The sequence below is a fragment of the Rhinopithecus roxellana genome, chromosome 8 (genome assembly GCF_007565055.1).
Source record: "Rhinopithecus roxellana isolate Shanxi Qingling chromosome 8, ASM756505v1, whole genome shotgun sequence".
NCBI classification, from domain to species: Eukaryota; Metazoa; Chordata; class Mammalia; order Primates; family Cercopithecidae; genus Rhinopithecus; species Rhinopithecus roxellana.
The window spans coordinates 4,503,835-4,522,365 of record NC_044556.1 but is presented as its reverse complement, the minus strand read 5'-3'; the positions used below and the strand labels follow the sequence as shown (position 1 = coordinate 4,522,365).

The following is an 18,531-nucleotide window of genomic DNA, read 5'->3' as shown; positions in this document are numbered from 1 at the left end:
TTGTCTTGGGAGCCCTGTGCCCATTTCTCTGAAGTGTGTGTTTTCTTGAATGGCTATTCCCAGCTTTTCACTTGAATAAACTCTTCACAACTCAGTCCTACGTTTTTGCATGATGTGAGGTTGGCAGGACACACACCCAATACCCATGAACTCTATGCTCCCTGCCACCACTTTCCTCTTCCCTCCTGGCCTGCACAAATGTCCAGGATCCAACCCTTCATTCTGAATGCCCCTAACTCCCTGACTGGACCCAGTCATGCTGGATCCCTCCGCAGATACACACAACTTAGAAACTCTCTGCCCTGTCCCCCAAACCTGACTTGACTCTCATGCCCTCCCCCAGGCACCTTTACCCTCAGCTTGAACTGGCCTCAGCCATGATTTGAACTTTACCCTGTGCTCCTTCATGCTCCCTCCCCAGTCCACACAAGGATGCCCTTCCACACCTACCTCCCTCAGGTGCCACTGCCCCCAGCAGTCCTGGACCTAAGGACATCACCATGTCTCTGGCATTGCATCCTGGGAACCCTCACCTTTTCCCACCTCTCCCTGGCCTTTAAAGTCATTGCTGCTGTGGGACCCAGACCACCATTTTGTTCCAGTAGCTCCCTGGCCACCCATTCTCCCTCTGTCACTTATCTGCCCTGCCCAGCAGATGCCATTGTATCCCAGCCATGGATTTCTCAACTGCCATTACCACCAACTGGAAGTCTTTTTATTTATCTATTTTTTATGATAGAGTCTCACCATGTTGCCCAGGCTGGTCTTGAACTCCTGGGCTTAAGCAGTCCTCCCACCTCAGCCTCCTAAAGCCTGGGGTTATGGGGTGCCTATGCAGTGAGTCCTTCTGTGCACTTGAAGTTGTGAAGAACATCTAAAGACTTTCCCACATTGCTTACATTTATAGGGTTTCTCTCCAGTGTGAGTCCTTCCATGCCTTCGAAGGTTTGAGGGACATCCAAAAGCTTTCCCACATTGCTTACATTTATACGGTTTCTCTCCAGTGTGAGTCCTTCCATGCATTTGAAGTCGCGAGGCACATCCAAAAGATTTCCCACACTGCTTACATTCATAGGGTTTCTCTCCAGTGTGAGTCCTTCCATGCATTTGAAGGTGTGAGGCAGATCCAAAGACTTTCCCACACTGCTTACATTCATAAGGTTTCTCTCCAGTGTGAGTCCTTCCGTGAATTTGAAGCTGTGAGGCAGATCTGAAGGCTTTTCCACATTGCTTGCATTCATAGGGTTTCTCTCCAGTGTGAGTCCTTCCATGATATCGAAAGGAACTCGAACAATTGAAGGATCTGCCACACTGCTTGCATTCATAGGTTTTCCTTCCAGTGTAAGTCCTTTCATGTCTATGAAATAAACTGGGCAAACTGAATGCTTTCCCGTAACCCTTACATTCATAGGGCTTCTCTTCTCTGTGCATCCTTTCATGTATTTGAAAGAAAGAGAAATTACTAAATGGTTTTCCACATTCCTTACATGCATAGGGTTTCTCTCCTGTGTGAGTCCTACCATGCGTTTGAAGGAGTGAGGCAGATCTGAAGGCTTTCCCACATTGCTTACACTCATAAGGTTTCTCTCCAGTGTGAGTCCTTTCATGATATCGAAAGGAACTGGAAGAATTAAAGGCTTTACCACATTGGTTGCATTTGTATGGTTTCTCTCCAGTGTGCGTTTTTTCATGTGTTTGAAGTGAACTGGGAGAATAAAAGGCTTTGCCACATATCTTACATTTATGAGATATCTCTCCAGTGTGCATTCCCAGGTGGTTCTGAAAGCTGGTAAGATAAGATAATACTTTCCCACAATGTTTACATTCATATGGTTTTTTCCTAGAATGGGTTCTTTCGTGTCTACGAACAGAACTGGGACACTTGAAGGCTTTTCCACATTCCTTACATTCATATGGCTTCTCCCCAGTGTGAGTTCTTTCATGTATTTGAAAGGAATGGAAAGAGCTGAAGGCTTTCCCACACTGTTTACATTCATATGGCTTCTCCCCAGTGTGAGTTCTTTTATGTGCATGGAGGCATGTGGAACTGTGGAATGCCTTACCACATTCACTGCATTCATAAGGCTTCTCCCCGGTGTGAGTTCTTTCATGTATTCGAAGGCTACTAGAATGACTAAAGGCTTTCCCACACTGTTTACATTCATATGGTTTCTCTCCAGTGTGAGTTCGTTTGTGGATAAGATACAAACTGAGAAACATCAAGGCTTTCCCACAAAATTTACACTTATAAGGCCCATCTCTACTGTGCATTATCATGTGTCTTTGAAGGCTTGAATGGGAAATAAATGTTTTTCTGCATTCCTCACAAACATAGAGTTTCCTTCCACTATGAGCCCTTTCATGTGTCTGAACAGAGGAGAGACAGTTGAAAGGTTTTTTACAGTATTTACATTTGTATGGTTTCTGTCCATATTCTTGATACTCATATGCCTTGTGTCCAGTGTTATCTCTGATGTGCCTATTAAGAGATGAATGAGCACTGCCTACTTTTCCATACACACTGCTTTTGCATGATTTTACTCCAGTAGTTGTTTTCTTCTTCAGCATGTCATCTGGAACCAGGGTCAAAATTTCTGCATGCTGATGACCTTCTTTACTTTCAAAGAGTCTCTCTCCCACAAAAATTCTGTGAACAATGAGAAGTACATTGTAATGGGTCTGCTTATCAGTGATTTTATATTCATTCACAAGTATTGCACTTACATTTTTTCTTTTCTTTTGAGATGGAGTCTCACTCTTTTGCCCAGGCTGGAGTGTAGTGGTGTGATCTTGGCTCACTGCAACTTTCGCCTCCTGAGTTCAAGCAATTTTTCTGCCTCAGCCTCCTAAGTAGCTGGGACTACAGGCGCATGACACCACACCCAGCTAATTTTTTGTATTTTAGTAGAGACAGGGTTTCACCATGTTGGCCAGACTGGTCTCAAACTCCTGACCTCAGGTGATCCACCTGCTTTGGTTTCCCAAAATGCTTGGATTATAGGCGTGAGCCACCGTGCCTGGCCTGCACTTCCATTTTTAACATCATCCAGCAAACTGTAGGATTTCTGCCCTGTCTGAATTTGAATGGACCACAGGCTCTACAAGATGGCCCAGCTATATCTATTATCAAAAAAGATGATAGAAGGCTTCTGAATACTGTTTTCTTTTTTTTTTCTTTCTTTTTTTTTTTCTTTTTCTTTGAGATGGAGACTCACTCTCTCGTCCAGGTGGAATGCAGTGGGGCAAACTCACCTCTGGGTTCACTGGGCTCACTGCAACCTCGCCCTCCTGGGTTCAAGTGATTTTCCTGCCTCAGCCTCCCGGGTAGCTGAGATAACAGGTGTCCACCATGATGCCCAGCTAATTTTTATACTTTTAGTAGAGACAGGGTTTCACTATGTTGGCCAGGCTGCTCTTGAACTCCTGACCTCAAGTGATCCGCCCTCCTCGGCCTTCCAAAGTGCTGGGATTATAGGCGTAAGCCACCGCACCCGACCTCTCTGAATACTATTTTAAAGTAAACTATTTTACAAATACTAAATATCTGTCTTTTTAAATTTGTTTTTAAGTCAGGGTCCCACACTCTTGCCCAGGCAGGGAGGGGTGCAGTGATGCCATTGTGGCTTAGTATGGCCTCAAACTCCTGGACTGAAGTAATTCTCCAGCCTGAACCTCCCAAAGGGCTGAAATATAGGCCTGAGCCATTGTGTCAAGCCTACATCACCCTTCAATATGTGTTCAGAGAAAATTTTCTGAGAATAAATAGATTGAAATGGTGCTTATTTCATTTCTTTTTTTTTTTTTAAACATTTTTTCCCATTCTAAGATTTTCTAAAGAGACACTTCTTTGTCTTGTTAGTGCAAATTACCTTAGGTTTCTCTTTAGATTTTCATACTCTACATATATGTTCTGGGCTTTCCATTTTTTCCCTACAACACAGAACAAGGAAAATAATCTTGAATTAGTATAAAATTATTTTAAAAATTACTTGATTCTATGTTCATGGTACACTGCAAGCATGCTTCCTTTATCAGATATTCCCTATCCACACTGTAAATCACTCAGCAGCATACATGAGCTAAAAATACTTGTTCTCTCATTTACTGAGGGAAGTAATATTGTCACCCTTACCTACAGAGGCCAGGTTCCTGAAGGTTTCTTGCATGACATCTCTATAGAGAGTTTTCTGGGAAGGATCCAGCAAAGCCCATTCCTCTTGGGTGAAGGTCACAGCCACATCCTCAAAGGCCACTGAATCCTGAAACATCTCACATGTATAGAGGAGGATGGGTAAGACTAACAGCACTGGGAGCCTATACTCTATTCCCAAGAAGTTCCCATGATGCTGTGGACTCAAGTATTCCATGACCATCAGACCTCATACTCTCTTTCTACACTCAGCTTCTTCTATAAAGTAATTCTGAGGCTACAACTGAACCATGTGGTAAAGCAACAGTAGAATAGGAAAATGTGTATTTTTGGCAAATCCAGAAAGGTGTGCTGCCTGGGCTGCCCCAATGTTTGTTTGTAAAGTGGGAGTACAGCACCTGCCATAACAAAGTCCTCCAAATTCCTGTGCAGAAAAAGTTAACATTAACAGTCCTGAGGCTGCATATCCTTGAAAAAAATGCCTATGCACAAAGTTTAACCTTTGATGTTATCTAGAAAGTGAATTTTGTTCTGATTCCTGCAGCAGAAACAAAAACCAAAAAACTGGATTTTACAAGGGGTCTTATCAATCTAAATGATGAATCATAGATAACTAAAACAAAAACTCATGAGCTCATGCCGCTGCATTCCAGCCTGGGCAACAGAGTGAGACTTGGTCTCAAAAAAAAAAAAAAAAAAATTAGCCAGGTGTGGTGGCGCATGCTTGTAATCCCACCTACCCAGGAGGCTGAGGCAGGAGACTCGCTGGAACCCAAGAGGCAGATACTGCAGTGAGCCAAGATCACACCACCGCACTCCAGCCAGGGCAACAGAGCAAGACTCTGTCTCAAAAAAAATTTTTTTTTTAAAAAAAGGGCAAAAGTATTTGAATTACATTTCTCCAATACATAGAAATGACCAATAAGTATATGAAGTGGTGCTCAACATCAGGAGTCAACAGGCATAATTATTTCACACAGTGTAGTTTTTGGTGGCTATTGAGCACTTTCTCTCATGAAAAGTATTCATAAAATAATAACATTTTAAATATAGCCATTTATTAAAGTAAAAAATAATAAACAATTTAAATACTGCAGCTGTTTCAAATGCATCATGAGAAACACATAATTGAAGGCGTCCTTTTGAGAGAGGACTGAGTGTTTCGAAATGTAGTGAGAAAACCAGAAATTTAGGGATTTATTGTCATTCCTAAGAGCTAGCCGAGCGTGGTAGCTCACGCCTGTAATCCCAGCACTTTGGGAGGCCGAGGTGGGTGGATCACCTGAGGTCAGTTCAAGACCAGCCTAACTAACATGGTGAAACCCTGTCTCTACTAGAAAGACAAAAATGAGCTGGGTATAGTGACGGGCACCTGTAATACCAGGTACTGGGGAGGCTGAGGCAGGAGAATCGCTTGAACTAGGGAGGCAGAGGTTGCTGTGAGCCGAGATCACACCATTGCACTCCAGCCTAGGTGACAGAGCGAGACTCCGTCTCAAAAGAAGCAAAACAAAAACAAAACAAAACAAAACAAAAAACAGCGCTAAGCTACAGGGGTCTTAAGGACTCCTGTTTTTTTGTTTTGTTTTGTTTTTGAGACGGAGTAGTCTCACTCTGCCGCCCAGGCTGGAGAGCAGTGGTGCAATCTCGGCTCACTGCAACCTCTGCCTCCCAGCTTCAACTGATTCTCCTGCCTTAGCTTCCCAAGTAGCTGGGATTACAGGCATCCACTACTACACCCGGCTAATTTTTTTGTTTTTAGTAGAGACCATATTGGCCAAGCTGGTCTCGAACTCCTGACCTTGTGATTCACCCACCTCGGCCTCCCAAAGTGCTGGGATTACAGCTGTGAGCCACTGCACCTAGCCAGCACTCCTTCTTTGACCAAACTTGAGCTCACAGCCCTTTTCTTGTCTAGGCTTTGGCCTTCTTCTGCAGAGCCCAGTTACAGCAAAAACCCTTTTAAGGCAGTTCACAGAGAATCCCCCTGACCAAAACTTTGTATTCCAATCAAGTTCAATTTCCCCCACTCATGATAATTCATCAATTTTCTCTTCCCTAACTGTTGACACCTCACCAAGTTCCATCCTTTCCCTCACCTTGCCCTGTAATATAGGAAGGAGATTAAACTCGGAGACAGCCTATTACGTGTCATGAGAAATGTAATATACAGAACTGTAATCTCACTCCATATTATAGTTCTCATGACACATATTACAATTGTGCTGAATAAAGCCTTCCTTGATATTTTAAACACATTTTCAATACAATCTCCCTTTACAAGGGATAGGGATTTAAACTGGTGACTCTGCTCCAGAAGTCTAGAATGCATAGGGGATAATAGGCTCTCTCCCTGTGGGGAGACAGCTGAGAATACCTCCCACTCACAAAACCAAAACACCAGGTCAGATTTATTTCCTAAAGACCACTCCCTGTTGTTACCCCATAAACTTGGTAAGACAGGGGACTGTGGGTGCACTCTTTCCCAGACAGGGTACTAGGGTGGAACTTATCTCCTGCAGTGATGATGCAGGATGCCTGGCGGTACTGGCTGCCAATTCAGCCATCATGCTGTGATAGAGACTTAGGTGTTGGGAACAGGCCCCCAAATCTGGCCATAAACTGGCCATAAACAAAATCTCTGCAGCACTGTGACAAGTTCTTGACGGCTGTGATGTCCACGCTGAAGGTTGTTGGTTTACCAGAATGAGGGCAAGGAACACCTAATCCATCCAGGGCGGAAAACCACTTAAAGGTGTTCCTAAACCACAAACAATAGCATGAGCGATCTGTGCCTTAAGGACATGCTCCTGCTGCAGATAACTAGCCAGAGCCCATCCTTTTGTTTTGGCCCATCCCTTTGTTTCCCGAAAGGAATACTTTTAGTTAACCTATAATCTACAGAAACAATGCTTATCACTGGCTTGCTGTCAATAAATATGTGGGTAAATCTCTGTTCCTGGCTCTCAGCTCTGAAGGCTGTCAGTGCCCTGATTTGCCACTCCACACTCTATATTTCTCTGTGTGTGTCTTTAATTCCTCTAGTGCTGCTGGGTTAAGGTCTCCACGACTCAGCTGGTCTTGGCAAGTGGTGTCCATATGTGGGGCTCGAACCCGGGTCGAAGGGTCACAGGAGTAATGGTTGGAGAATGTGGAACTAAGCCGGAGGATACCCAAGTACTCTTAAGCAATGCCCATGGTGAGTAAGGGGAGCTCGGAAGCATCAGGGTAACAATGGAACAAGTGTGAGCTCTGGTTCCTTCCAACTTGGAACCTTTTCACGCTGATGAGGAGGAGGAAGGAGAGTATAATGAAGTAACAGAAGAGATGACAGAGCAAGTTTGTTTGCCAGCTAAAGCTAAAGCAGCAAAGGAGGAAGTGTTCATCCCTACCCTTCTGCACCCCCTCCTTATTTTGAAGAAAAAGAGTGGCCTGACCTGCCAGATCTTTCTTTTCTGGAGGACACTGGGTGAAAAGTAGTTTCCTCAATGACTGTTTGAGCAGCATCTCTAGTAACAGCTCTCAGTTCTACTCAGGCAGGAATTCAGCAAGCTAGATGAAAGGGTGATATAGAGGCTTGGCAGTTCCCTGTTAGGATACACCCCCCAGATCAACAGGGAAATATAGCTACATTTGAGCCTTTTCCTTTTAAATTTGGGAAACGCCATGAGGGGTCTGTTCCAAAACGAGGCATTTCCAGCTGAGGCCATTCATTCCCTCACCCTTATACAATATCTGTCCCCCACCACAGCCAGTAGTGCCACAGTAGATTTATGCTGCACAAAAGCTGTGAGTCTTCTGCCTGGGGAACCCCTCCAAAAAGTTCCAACAGGGATCTGTGGACCCTTGCCAGTGGGAACAATCTGATTACTTCTAGGTAGATCTAGTTTAAATTTAAAAGGAGTGCAAGTACATACAGGAGTCACTGATTCAGATTACAATGGGAAATTCAAATTGTTTTATCTTCTTCTGTTCCCTGGAAAGCAGAGCCATGAAAGCGTAACTCTTGATTGTGCCGTATGTGGAAATGGGGAAAAGTGAAATTAAATGAACAGGAGTATTTGGAACCACAAATAAACAAGGCAAAGTAGCTAACTGGGTGAATCAAATTACTGAAATATTTCCTACCTGTGAAATAACTATTCAGGGAAAGAAATTTAAAGGTTTGGTAGATACAGGAGTGGACATTTCAATCATTTCTCTACACCACTGGCCGTCCGCATGGCCAATTCAACCTGCTCAATTTAACATAGGTGGAGTTGGTAAAGCCCCTGAAGTATATCAAAGTAGTAATATTTTGCATTGTGAAGGGCCCAATGGACAACCTGGGACTATTCAACAACTGTAACTTCTGTACCTATAAATGTATGGGGGAGAGATTTATTACAGCAATGGGGAGCACAAGTTCTAATTCCAGAGCAACTATACAGCCCTCAACGTCAACATGTGATGCATGAAATGGGGTATGTCCCTGGTATGAGACTAGGAAAAAATTTGCAAGGTTTGAAGGAACTGCTTCAAGGGAAAGACAAAGTTCCCACCAAGGTTTAGGATACCATTTTTGATGGTGGCCACTGTTAAGCCTCCAGAACCTATACTTTTTTTTTTTTTTTTTTTTTTTTTTTTTTTTGAGACGGAGTCTCACTCTGTGGCCCAGGCTGGAGTGCAGTGGCCGGGTCTCAGCTCACTGCAAGCTCCGCCTCCCGGGTTCCCGCCATTCTCCTGCCTCAGCCTCCCGAGTAGCTGGGACTACAGGCGCCGCCACCTCGCCCGGCTAGTTTTTTGTATTTTTTTAGTAGAGACGGGGTTTCACCGTGTTAGCCAGGATGGTCTCGATCTCCTGACCTCGTGATCCGCCCGTCTCGGCCTCCCAAAGTGCTGGGATTACAGGCTTGCCACCGCGCCCGGCCTGGAACCTATACTTTCAAAATGGTTAACAGATAAGCCAATTTGGATAAAACAATGGCCACTAAGTAAAGAGAAACTAGAGGCTTTAGAGGACCTAGTTACTGAACGATTAGAAAAAGGACAGAGCGCCAACATTTTCCCCTTGGAATTCTCCAGTTTCGTAATTAAGAGAAAATCATGTAAATGGAGAATGTTAACTGACTTAAGAGCCATTAATTCAGTTATACAACCTATGGGTTGAACTGTGACATGTTCATGATGGCTATGATGCCCATGCTGAAGGCTGTTGGTTTACCGGAATGAGGGCAAGAAACACTTGGCCCATCCAGGGTGGAAAACCACTTAAAGGTGTTCCTAAACCACAAATAGCATAAGCGATCTGTGTCTTAAGGACATGTTCCTGCTGCAGATAACTCGCCAGAGCCCATCCCTTTGTTTCCCGTAAGGAATAATTTTAGTTAATCTATAATCTACAGACACAATGCTTATCACTGGCTTGCTGTCAATAAATATGTGGGTAAATCTCTGTTTGTGGCTCTCAGCTCTGAAGGCTGTCAGCCCCGATTTCCCACTCCACACTCTATATTTCTCTGTGTGTGTCTTGAATTCCTGTAGCGCCATTGGGTTAGGGTCTCCATGACCAAGCTGGTCTCGGTACTTAGGCTTCAGCTGATATAGATGTATGTCAGGACCAGGTATAGAATTTGCATGTCTTTCTTCCATTTGGTGAATTCTCCTTGCAATTTCTCTTTTTTTTTTAAGCCTATAGCAACCAGTATTCCCAGGAATTCTACAAACCATGTGCTAACCTGGCCTGAACCTGCTTAGCTGCTAAGATCATGCATTCAGAGCGGCATGACCATATACTCTTTTATCTTTGTTTTTTTCAATTTTGTTTTTTTGAGACAGGGTCTCACTCTGCCACTCAGTCTGGAGTGCAGTGGCATGATCATATTTCACTGTGGCTTCAACCACCTGGGCTCAAGTGATCCTCCCACCACAGCCTCCCCAGTACCTGGGACTGAAGTATCATAGGAAGAACTATGACCTAAGAAAAAAAAAGTGGGACCCGTGTAGATTATCTGCTCAATGTTATGGTCAAATGACTACTGTCGTAAAAAACAAAATCCATAAATCAAGAAAGTGAACTACCATTCCATGGAAGGTTCGTTACTAAGTAAAAATAAAATATGATATAAAATATCACATATCTGATATCAACTGCGTTAAAAAAATGTAAAAATAAAATATACCGATAGGGATGCATATCAAGGTTATGAAACTATAAGAAAATAAGAAAACAATAATTATCATTCACAATACTGGCTCCATCAATATTTTGGATCACTGTGAAATTGTTTTCTGTGTTTTGACCATATGTAATATTTTTAGTTTCTAGAGTGGAAACTCTATGCAGAAATGACTATCAGTGCACATGGAAATACCAGCAACAACCTGTTGAATATAATTTTTAAAAAGACAATATAGCCTATTAAAGTTGTATTACAATTAATTTTCTTTTTAAAAATGTTTTTATTATCTTTGTTTTGTTTAAGGACAGGTTCTTGCTCTGTCACCCATGCTATGGTGCAGGGGCATGATGACAGCTCACTGTAGCCTTGACTTCCCAGGCTCAAGCTATCTCTCCCTTCCTGAGTAGATGATAATATAGGCTCCTGCCGCCACACATGGCGAATTTCTTAATTTTTGTCGAGACAGGGTCTCTTTATATTGCCCAGGCTGGTCTCAAACTCCCTGGCTGAAGCCATTCTCCCACCTCAGCATCCAAAAGCAATTACTTTTCTTGAAGTCCCAAAAAGTCTCAGAAAGGATATAAAATGATTATTATGCAAAAAGGACCCATGCAAAGATATCAATGGAAAAATGTAATAAATGTAAAGATGTTATATGTCCTTAAACACACACTGATTGTCACTGTGATGTAATCTCTCTGAACTACATCTAGTATTTTATTATATTCCATGAAATGCACAAGCAGGTTTGTTTCTTCATTGAAATTAAGAAAAACTACTTCTAAACACTGAAATAGAAGACAATGACTAAGAATAGCCAGGATAAGCTGGGCGCGGTAGCTCACACCTGTAAACCCAGCACTTTGGGAGGCGGAGCTGGGCAGATCACCTGAGGTCAGGAGTTCAAGACCAGCCTGGCCAACATGGTGAAACCCCTCTCTACTAAAAATACAAAAATTAGCCGTGCATGGTAGCATGTGCCTGTAGTCCCAGCTACTCGTGAGGCTGAGGCAGGGAGAATCACTTGAACCCGAGAGGCAGAGGTTGCAGTGAGCCGAGATTGCACCACTGCACTCCAGCCTGGGTGACAGAGCAAGACTCTGCCTCGGAAAAAAAAAAAAAAAAAGAATAGCCAGGATGTTGTATAAAATATGACTAAGGGATGTTATGACATAAATGTTTGCATTTTCCCACTCTAAATCATACAGTGACACCCTAACCTGTAATACGATGGAATTAAGATGGCATCTCTGAGAAGTCATTAGAATTAGATTAAAGCATCAGAGTAGATCCCTCGTGAATGGGATTAGTTATCTTATGAGACACGGGATAGCCTGTTTCCTTTTTCTATCATGTGAAAAAATAAAAAATTAGCTGACCTGGCGCAGTGGCTCACGCATGTAATCCCAGCACTTTGGGAGCCTGAGGTGGGTGGATCACGAGGTCAGGAGTTCGAGACCAGCCTGGCCAAGATGGTGAAACCCTGTCTCTATTAAAAAATACAAAAAATTAGCCAAGCATGGTAGCAGGCACTTGTAATCCCAGCTACCCAGGAGACTGAGGCAGGAGAATTGCTTGAACCTGGGAGGCAGAGGTTGCAGTGAGCCAAGATCACACCACTGTACTATAGCCTGGGTGACAGAGCAAGATTCTGTCTCAAAAAAAAAAAAAAGCCATCTGCAAATCAGGATGTAGGCTCTTACCAGGCACCAGATCTGTCAGTACCCTGAACATGGACTTCACAACTTCCAGAACTGTCAGAAATAAATGTTTATTCTTTTTTTTTTTTTTTTTTTTGAGACAGAGTCTCACTCTGTCACCAGGATGGAGTGACATGGCTTGATCTCGGCTTACTGAAACCTCTGCCTCCCAGGTTCAAGTGATCCTCCTACCTCAGCCTTCTGAGTAGCTGGGACTACAGGTGCGCACCAGCATGCCCAGCTAATTTTTTGTATTTTTAGTAGAGACGGGGTTTCACCATGTTAGCCAGGATGGTCTCGATCTCTTGACCTCGTGATCCGCCTGCCTCAGCCTCCCAAAGTGCTGGGATTACAGGCGTGAGCCACCGTGCCCGGCCTAGAAATCTTTATTCTTTAAGTCACCCAGTCTATGGGAATTTGATATAAAACCCCAAGATAACTAAGATAGACAGGCACTATCCCCAGAATACATCACAGCTTTGAGATCTATACTAACAAAGAGAACATGATATTAACAGAGAGATGGAAATACAGACCAATGGAGAGGGTCTGTGGGTACAAAAACACAGAATGAATAAGACCTAGAATTTGCAAGCACAACAGATTGACTACAGTAAAAAATAATATATTGTACATTTTGAAATAACTAAAAGAGCTGGGCATACTGGCTCATGCCTGTAATCCTAGCACTTCTGGAGGTGGAGGCAGGAGGATTACTTGAGCTCAGGAGTTCGAGACAACCCTGAGCAACATGGTGAAACCCCATCTCTATGAAAAATACAAAAATTAGCTGGGTGTGGTCACAGCTATTTGAGAAGCTGAGGCAGGAGGATCACTTGAACCTGGGAGGTGGAGGTTGCAGTGGTGTGGTTGGCTCACGCCTGTAATCCCAGCATTTTGGGAGGCCGAAGCAGGCAGATCACGAGGTCAAGAGATTGAGACCATCTTGGTCAACATGGTGAAACCCCATCTCTACTAAAAATACAAAAATTATCTGGGCGTGGTGGTGCGCACCTGTAGTCCCAGCTATTTGGGAGGCTGAGGCAAGAGATTCGCTTGAACCCAGGAGGCAGAGGTTGCAGTGAGCTGAGATCACGCCACTGCACTCCAGCTTGTTCAGAGTGCGACTCTATCTCAAAAAAAAAAAAAAAAAAGACACAGCAACTGAGCAACATTCATGTTAAAATAGATACCAAGCCAGGCACAGTGGCTCACACCTGTAATCCCAGCACTTTGGGATGCCAAGGGGGGCAGATCACTTGAGGTCAGGAATTCAAGATCAGCCTAGCCAGCATGGCGAAACCCCTTCTCAACTAAAAAAAAAAAAAAAAAAAAAAAATTAGCTGGGGGTGGTGGCAGGCACCAGCTACTTGGGAGGCTGAGGCACAAGAATCGCTTGGACCCAGGGAGGTGGAAGTTGCAGTGAGCCAAGATCATGCCACTGCACTTCAGCCTAGGCAACACAGTGAGACTCTGTCTAAAAAATAAATAAAGTAATATCAAAAGACAAAACAGACTCTTTGTGGAAATAAGACACGAAATCTGGGCAATATAGGAAGACCTCATCCCTACAAAAAATAATTAGCTAGGCAGAGTGGCATGCACCTGTGGTCCCAGCTACTCGGAAGGCTCAGGTAGGATGATCGCTTGAGCCCAGGAAGTCAAGGCTGCAGTGAACTGTGATCACACCAGTACACTCCAGCCTGGGTCACAGCAAGACCCTTTTTGAAAAAAGTCCTCCATCCTGCAAAGAAGAATAACTGATTTTTTTTTCCAGTCACCCAGGCTGGAGTGCACTGGCGCGATCTCGGCTCACTGCAACCTCTGCCTCCCATGTTCAACCGATTCTCTTGCCTCAGCCTCCCAAGTAGCAGGAACTACAGGCATGTGCCACCATGCCTGGCTAATTTTTTGTATTTTTAGTAGAGACACGGTTTCACCATGTTGGCCAGGATGGTCTCAATCTCCTGACCTGGTGAACTGCATGCCTCAGCCTCCCAAAGTGTTGGGATTACAGGCATGAGCCACCATGCCCGGCCAGAACTGATATTTTGGGTACTCTTTGTAATTCACCAATCTACCATATTTTCTTGTGGAAATTATTTCATTTTTCTCCAGTTATAATAGTAAACTTTCCCTGTTTTTCTCCAATAGCATTCCTAAAACTAGTCCCTATAATGCCATTGGAAATCACCCACAACAAAAGGATACACCTGAGAAATGTATTACACTGCCTGTAGAGAAGAAAAAAACATATTAAGAAATGGAATATAAGACTAAATAGAGATTTTTTTTTTTTTTTTGAGATGGAGACTTGCTCTATAGCACAGGCTGGAGTACAATGGCATGATGTCAGCTCACTGCAGCCTCTACCTCCCAGGTTCAAGGGATTCTCGTGCCTCAGTCTCCCGAGTAGCTGGGATTACAGGCATGTGCCACTACACCCAGCTAACTTTTGTATTTTTAGTAGAGACAGGTTTCATCGTGTTGGCCAGGTTGGTCTTGAACTCCTCACCTCACGTGATCCACCTGCCTTGGCCTCCCAAAGTGCTGGGGTTACAGGCGTGAGCCACCACATCCAGCCATCTTTTTTCTGAAATCTACATCTTTCTGGCCTGTGTGTAAAATTTTCTTATTTTGCAAGCTCTAGTGAAAACTGCAATTCACAATTAACAAAAAACCTGAAGCTGCAATAAGTGAACAATTATTTACAAAAAGACAAACCCACAGAGGGGCAATGCTGACTAGAACACAGTGATGTTTGACTCAAGTGTCAGCACAGGCCATCTTATCACATGGGACATTTCTCTATGCTCCTCCTGCTCACTGAAGTGCTGAATGACTATTTTCCAACAACACTGCACTGTGCCCCTGTGTGCCCCAAGTGCATTTTCTTTTTTTTTTTTTTTCTTTTGAGACAGAGTCTCGCTCACTTGCCCAGGCTGGAGTGCAATGGTGCGATCTCGGCTCAGTGCAGAATCCACCTCCCAGGTCCAAGCAATTCTCGGGCTTCAGCCTCTGGAGTAGCTGGGACTACAGGTGTGTGCCACCACACCTGGCTAATTTCTTTTGTATTTCTAGTAGAGCCAAGGTTTCACCATATTGACCAGGCTGGTCTCAAACTCCTGGCCTCAAGTGATCTACCCACCTCAACCTCCCAAAGTGTTGGGATTATAGGCATGAGCCACTGCATCTGGCCAGTGCATTTTCACTTACCAGACTGAGGCAGGAGAATGGCATGAACCTGGGAGGTGGAGCCTGCAGTGGTGGAGATCGTGCCACTACACTCCAGCCTGGGCGACAGAGCAAGACTCCGCCTCAAAAACAAAAAACGGGCCGGGCGCAGTGGCTCACGCCTGTAATCCCAGCACTTTGGGAGGCCAAGGCTGGTGGATCACGAGGTCAGGAGATGAAGAGCATCCTGGCTAATACAGTGAAACCCCGTTTCTACTAAAAGTACAAAAAATTAGCCAGGTATGGTGGCGGGCGCCTGTAGTCCCACCTACTGGGAGGCTGAGGCAGGAGAATGGCGTGAACCCAGGAGGCGGAGCTTGCAGTGAGCCGAGATCGCGCCACTGCACTCCAGCCTGGGCTACAGAGCGAGACTCCGTCTCCAAAAAAAAAAAAAAAACACACACACACACAAAAACAAAAACAAATAGTTGATATTACGAATTGAAGAAGGAGAGTTGGTGTCTGGAAATTTTAGAAAGGAACTGAAATTTTAGTATTGTACTGCAAGCTCTCCAGAGGTAGGCCAGGGTCACAGGGTGGAGGGTTTGAGATCTCCCTTCCCATATATTTAGAAAATGCAGAGAAGTACCAGTCAACTGGGGAGTGTTGAAAATTTTGAACAAGAAGTAATTAAACTTAACTGCCTATAGTACTCTAAGATCTCGGAACCAAGCACATGGAAATCAAATTCAAATGCTATTCATAAAATTACTAACTTATGTGACAGTATGTGGCCTGAGAAAGCAATAAGAAGTTACTAATTTATTGGGAAATGAAATATGGGCTTAACCAGGTACAATTGGTCGAGTAACCTCTGATTATACAACCAAAAAATTTCCGCTATATGGTCTGTGAAAAAAAGTAATTCAAAAATTTAAGCTGTTGGAACTCCAGATTATCCTGAACTTTAGTGTGATTCTGGAATTGAGTCACCTGACAGACACTGGAAAGAGCCAGCTGGAACCCTCCCACACCTGACTACAGATTAACCTTCCGACAGGCCTCATTATATCCGCTTCCTTTAGGAGTTTACACACAGCCACTGATCCATCTTCACGTTAAAATAGACATCAGCTGACTGGAAAGGCAGACTCTCTGTGACAATAAGATACCAAATTACAAACAAGACCTAAGGCCACGCAAGGCAAGAGGTAAGTCAAATCTTAGAATTCATAAAATCTAAAGAAACAGGTCTTTTGTTTTGGCTGAGATGAAATCACATGACAGATACCAGACCCTCTTCACTGAAGCATTCCTTCCTACTTCCTGGAAATTTTAAACAAAGCTTCATACTCTCCACCAACGGCCACCTACAGAATCTGCCCTTCTAAGCCCCCTTCCACAGGTCCCGCCCTTTCTGCCAAAGGAACTCACACCTTCCAGGCATTGATGCATAATTTTCCCTGCAATTCCTGTCTCCCTGAAATGAATAAAAACAAACTGTCTTAAGCCGCCTCGGGACCACTTACCCCAGGCCTCCTGGGGTTGTGAGCCCTCTCCTATTTGGCTCTGAATAAATTTCTTTTAAGTTATTTTACACAGTTTGGCATTTTCCGTTAACAAATTACAAGCCAGGACTGGGTGTTTATCATTCAGGAATCTCAAAGGAACTCTTTAATTATTAATATATTTTTAAAAAACCCTATTCTGAGAAGCAAAACTCTTTCATTGTTAAAGTGTCTCAGTTTAATTTTTAAGAGGAGAAAGGAGCTACTGGGGACCCCACAGCCCACCCTCCTCCTACACAAACCCCACACCCGAGGCAGGATCCCCCCATGACCCTCGCGTGGTCCCCGCACAATCTGGGGAGACGCGGGGCAGCAGGCGCGGAGCTGCCCAGAGAGGGCTCTGGGAACTGGGTGACAGTCGCTGCGCAGGGACGGGACGAGACGCCCGGGTCCCGGCTGCCGGCCCAGCCCCACCGTGGGGCCAAGGGGACCAAGGGCCGAGCTGTCCCAAGGGAATTCGGGTCCCAGACCCCGGAGTCGCCGCGGGGAGACCCGGGTCCCACCACAGCCGGTTCCGGCCGGTTCCAATCAGCTCCTTCCCCGTCTCGGGAATCCTGGCCCGCACGCTCACCATTTCTTGCCTTTCAGGTGACTCCCACGACCAGTGCGGGTCACAGCACAGGCGACAGAAGCTATGGCAGTGGCACCTGAACCCTCTGGGAGGGGAAAGCCAGATTCCCAACCTCAGCCCGCCGCCTGGAGGAGAGCAAGGCCTTCGCCCTCCCAGATGGACAGTTGGCAGGGCCCCGCCCGGCGCCCCTGATTGGACGAGGCGCCGGGCCCCGCCCCCTCAGCCGTGAGTGACAGTAGAAGCCCTTGGTAACGGGGCTCTGAGAACCGGTTTGACAGGATCTAGCGATAGATTCTTTAAGCCAGACGTCTGTAACCTTTTTAGCACCAGAACCGGTTTCGTGGAAGACAGTTCTCCTACGGGGGCAGATAGTTTCGGGATGAAACTTCCACCTCAGATCATCAGGCATTTGATCCTCGTAAGGCAAACCCAACCTAGATCCCTCGCATGCGCAGCTCACAATAGGGTTCGGGCTTCTATGACGCACTAATGCCTCTGCTGATCTGACAGGAAGCATAGCTCTGGCGATAATGCCCGCTGGCTCGCCCGCCAGCCGCTCACCTCCTGCTGTGCGGACTGGTTCTTACAGGCCATGGACCGGGGGTTGGGGACCCCCGCCATAGAGTACTGTTGAATAGAAACTAGCTTGTGCGGGGGAGTAGCTCATACCTGTAACCCCACCACTTTGGGAAGTCAAGGCAGGCAGGGCAGATTGCTTGAGCCCAGGAACTTGAGACCAGCTTGGGTAACATAGCAAAACCCCACCTACAAAAAATACAAAAATTAGTCGGGCATGGTGGTGCATGTTTGTAGTCCCAGCTACTTGGAAGGCTGAGATGACAGGATCGCCTGAGCCCAGAAAGGTCCAGGCCAAAGTGAGCTGTGATTTTAGCAGCCTAGGTGTCAGAGTGAGACCCTGTCTCCGAAGGAAGAAAAAGGGAATTGCAATAGAGCCGGCTAAATGAAAGACCAGAGTTTTATTTTTATTCAGTTCTGCCTCCCTAAAAATTGGGAGGCTAGGTTTTGTTTTGCTTTGTTTTTGAGACGGAGTCTCGCTGTCGCCCGTGCTGGACAGCAGTGGCGCAATCACGGTTCACTGCAACCTCCGCCTCCCGGGTTCAAGCCATTCTCCTGTCTCAGCCTCCCGAGTAGCTGGGATTACAGGCGCGCCCCACCACGCCCGGCTAATTTTTGTATTTTAGTAGAG

The 18,531-nt window shown here is 45.0% G+C and overlaps 1 protein-coding gene across 5 annotated transcripts; it reads right to left on the bottom strand.

The window, feature by feature from the left end:
• Positions 1 to 704: 704 nt before the first annotated feature.
• Positions 705 to 17,512, bottom strand: ZNF433 (zinc finger protein 433). Of its 5 annotated transcripts, none has more exons than XM_030935163.1 (4): positions 17,325 to 17,512; positions 4,133 to 4,268; positions 3,870 to 3,930; positions 705 to 2,647 (listed from the first exon to the last, which is right to left on the bottom strand). In XM_030935163.1, exons 1-4 carry the CDS (start codon positions 17,325 to 17,327, stop codon positions 820 to 822), a joined length of 2,028 nt encoding a protein of 675 aa, XP_030791023.1. In that variant the 5' UTR covers positions 17,328 to 17,512; the 3' UTR covers positions 705 to 819. The 5 variants fall into 5 exon arrangements, with proteins under 5 accessions (XP_030791023.1, XP_010359979.1, XP_010359978.2 ...); XM_010361677.2 differs by having other exon boundaries at positions 4,133 to 4,259; XM_010361676.2 differs by lacking the exon at positions 17,325 to 17,512 and having other exon boundaries at positions 4,133 to 4,793.
• Between the last annotated feature and the right edge of the window lie 1,019 nt (positions 17,513 to 18,531).

What these genes read in the sequence shown, in the direction of transcription:
- ZNF433 (XM_010361676.2), bottom strand. Translation starts at nt 4,373, where the DNA reads ATGGTCATGGAATACTTGAGTCCACAGCATCATGGGAACTTCTTGGGA. An exon ending in CAGGAACCTGGCCTCTGTAG is followed by an intron (nt 3,931 to 4,132) that starts GTAAGGGTGACA and finishes TCTGTGTTGTAG; the next exon opens with GGAAAAAATGGAAAGCCCAG. An exon ending in AATCTAAAGAGAAACCTAAG is followed by an intron (nt 2,648 to 3,869) that starts GTAATTTGCACT and finishes CATTGTTCACAG; the next exon opens with AATTTTTGTGGGAGAGAGAC.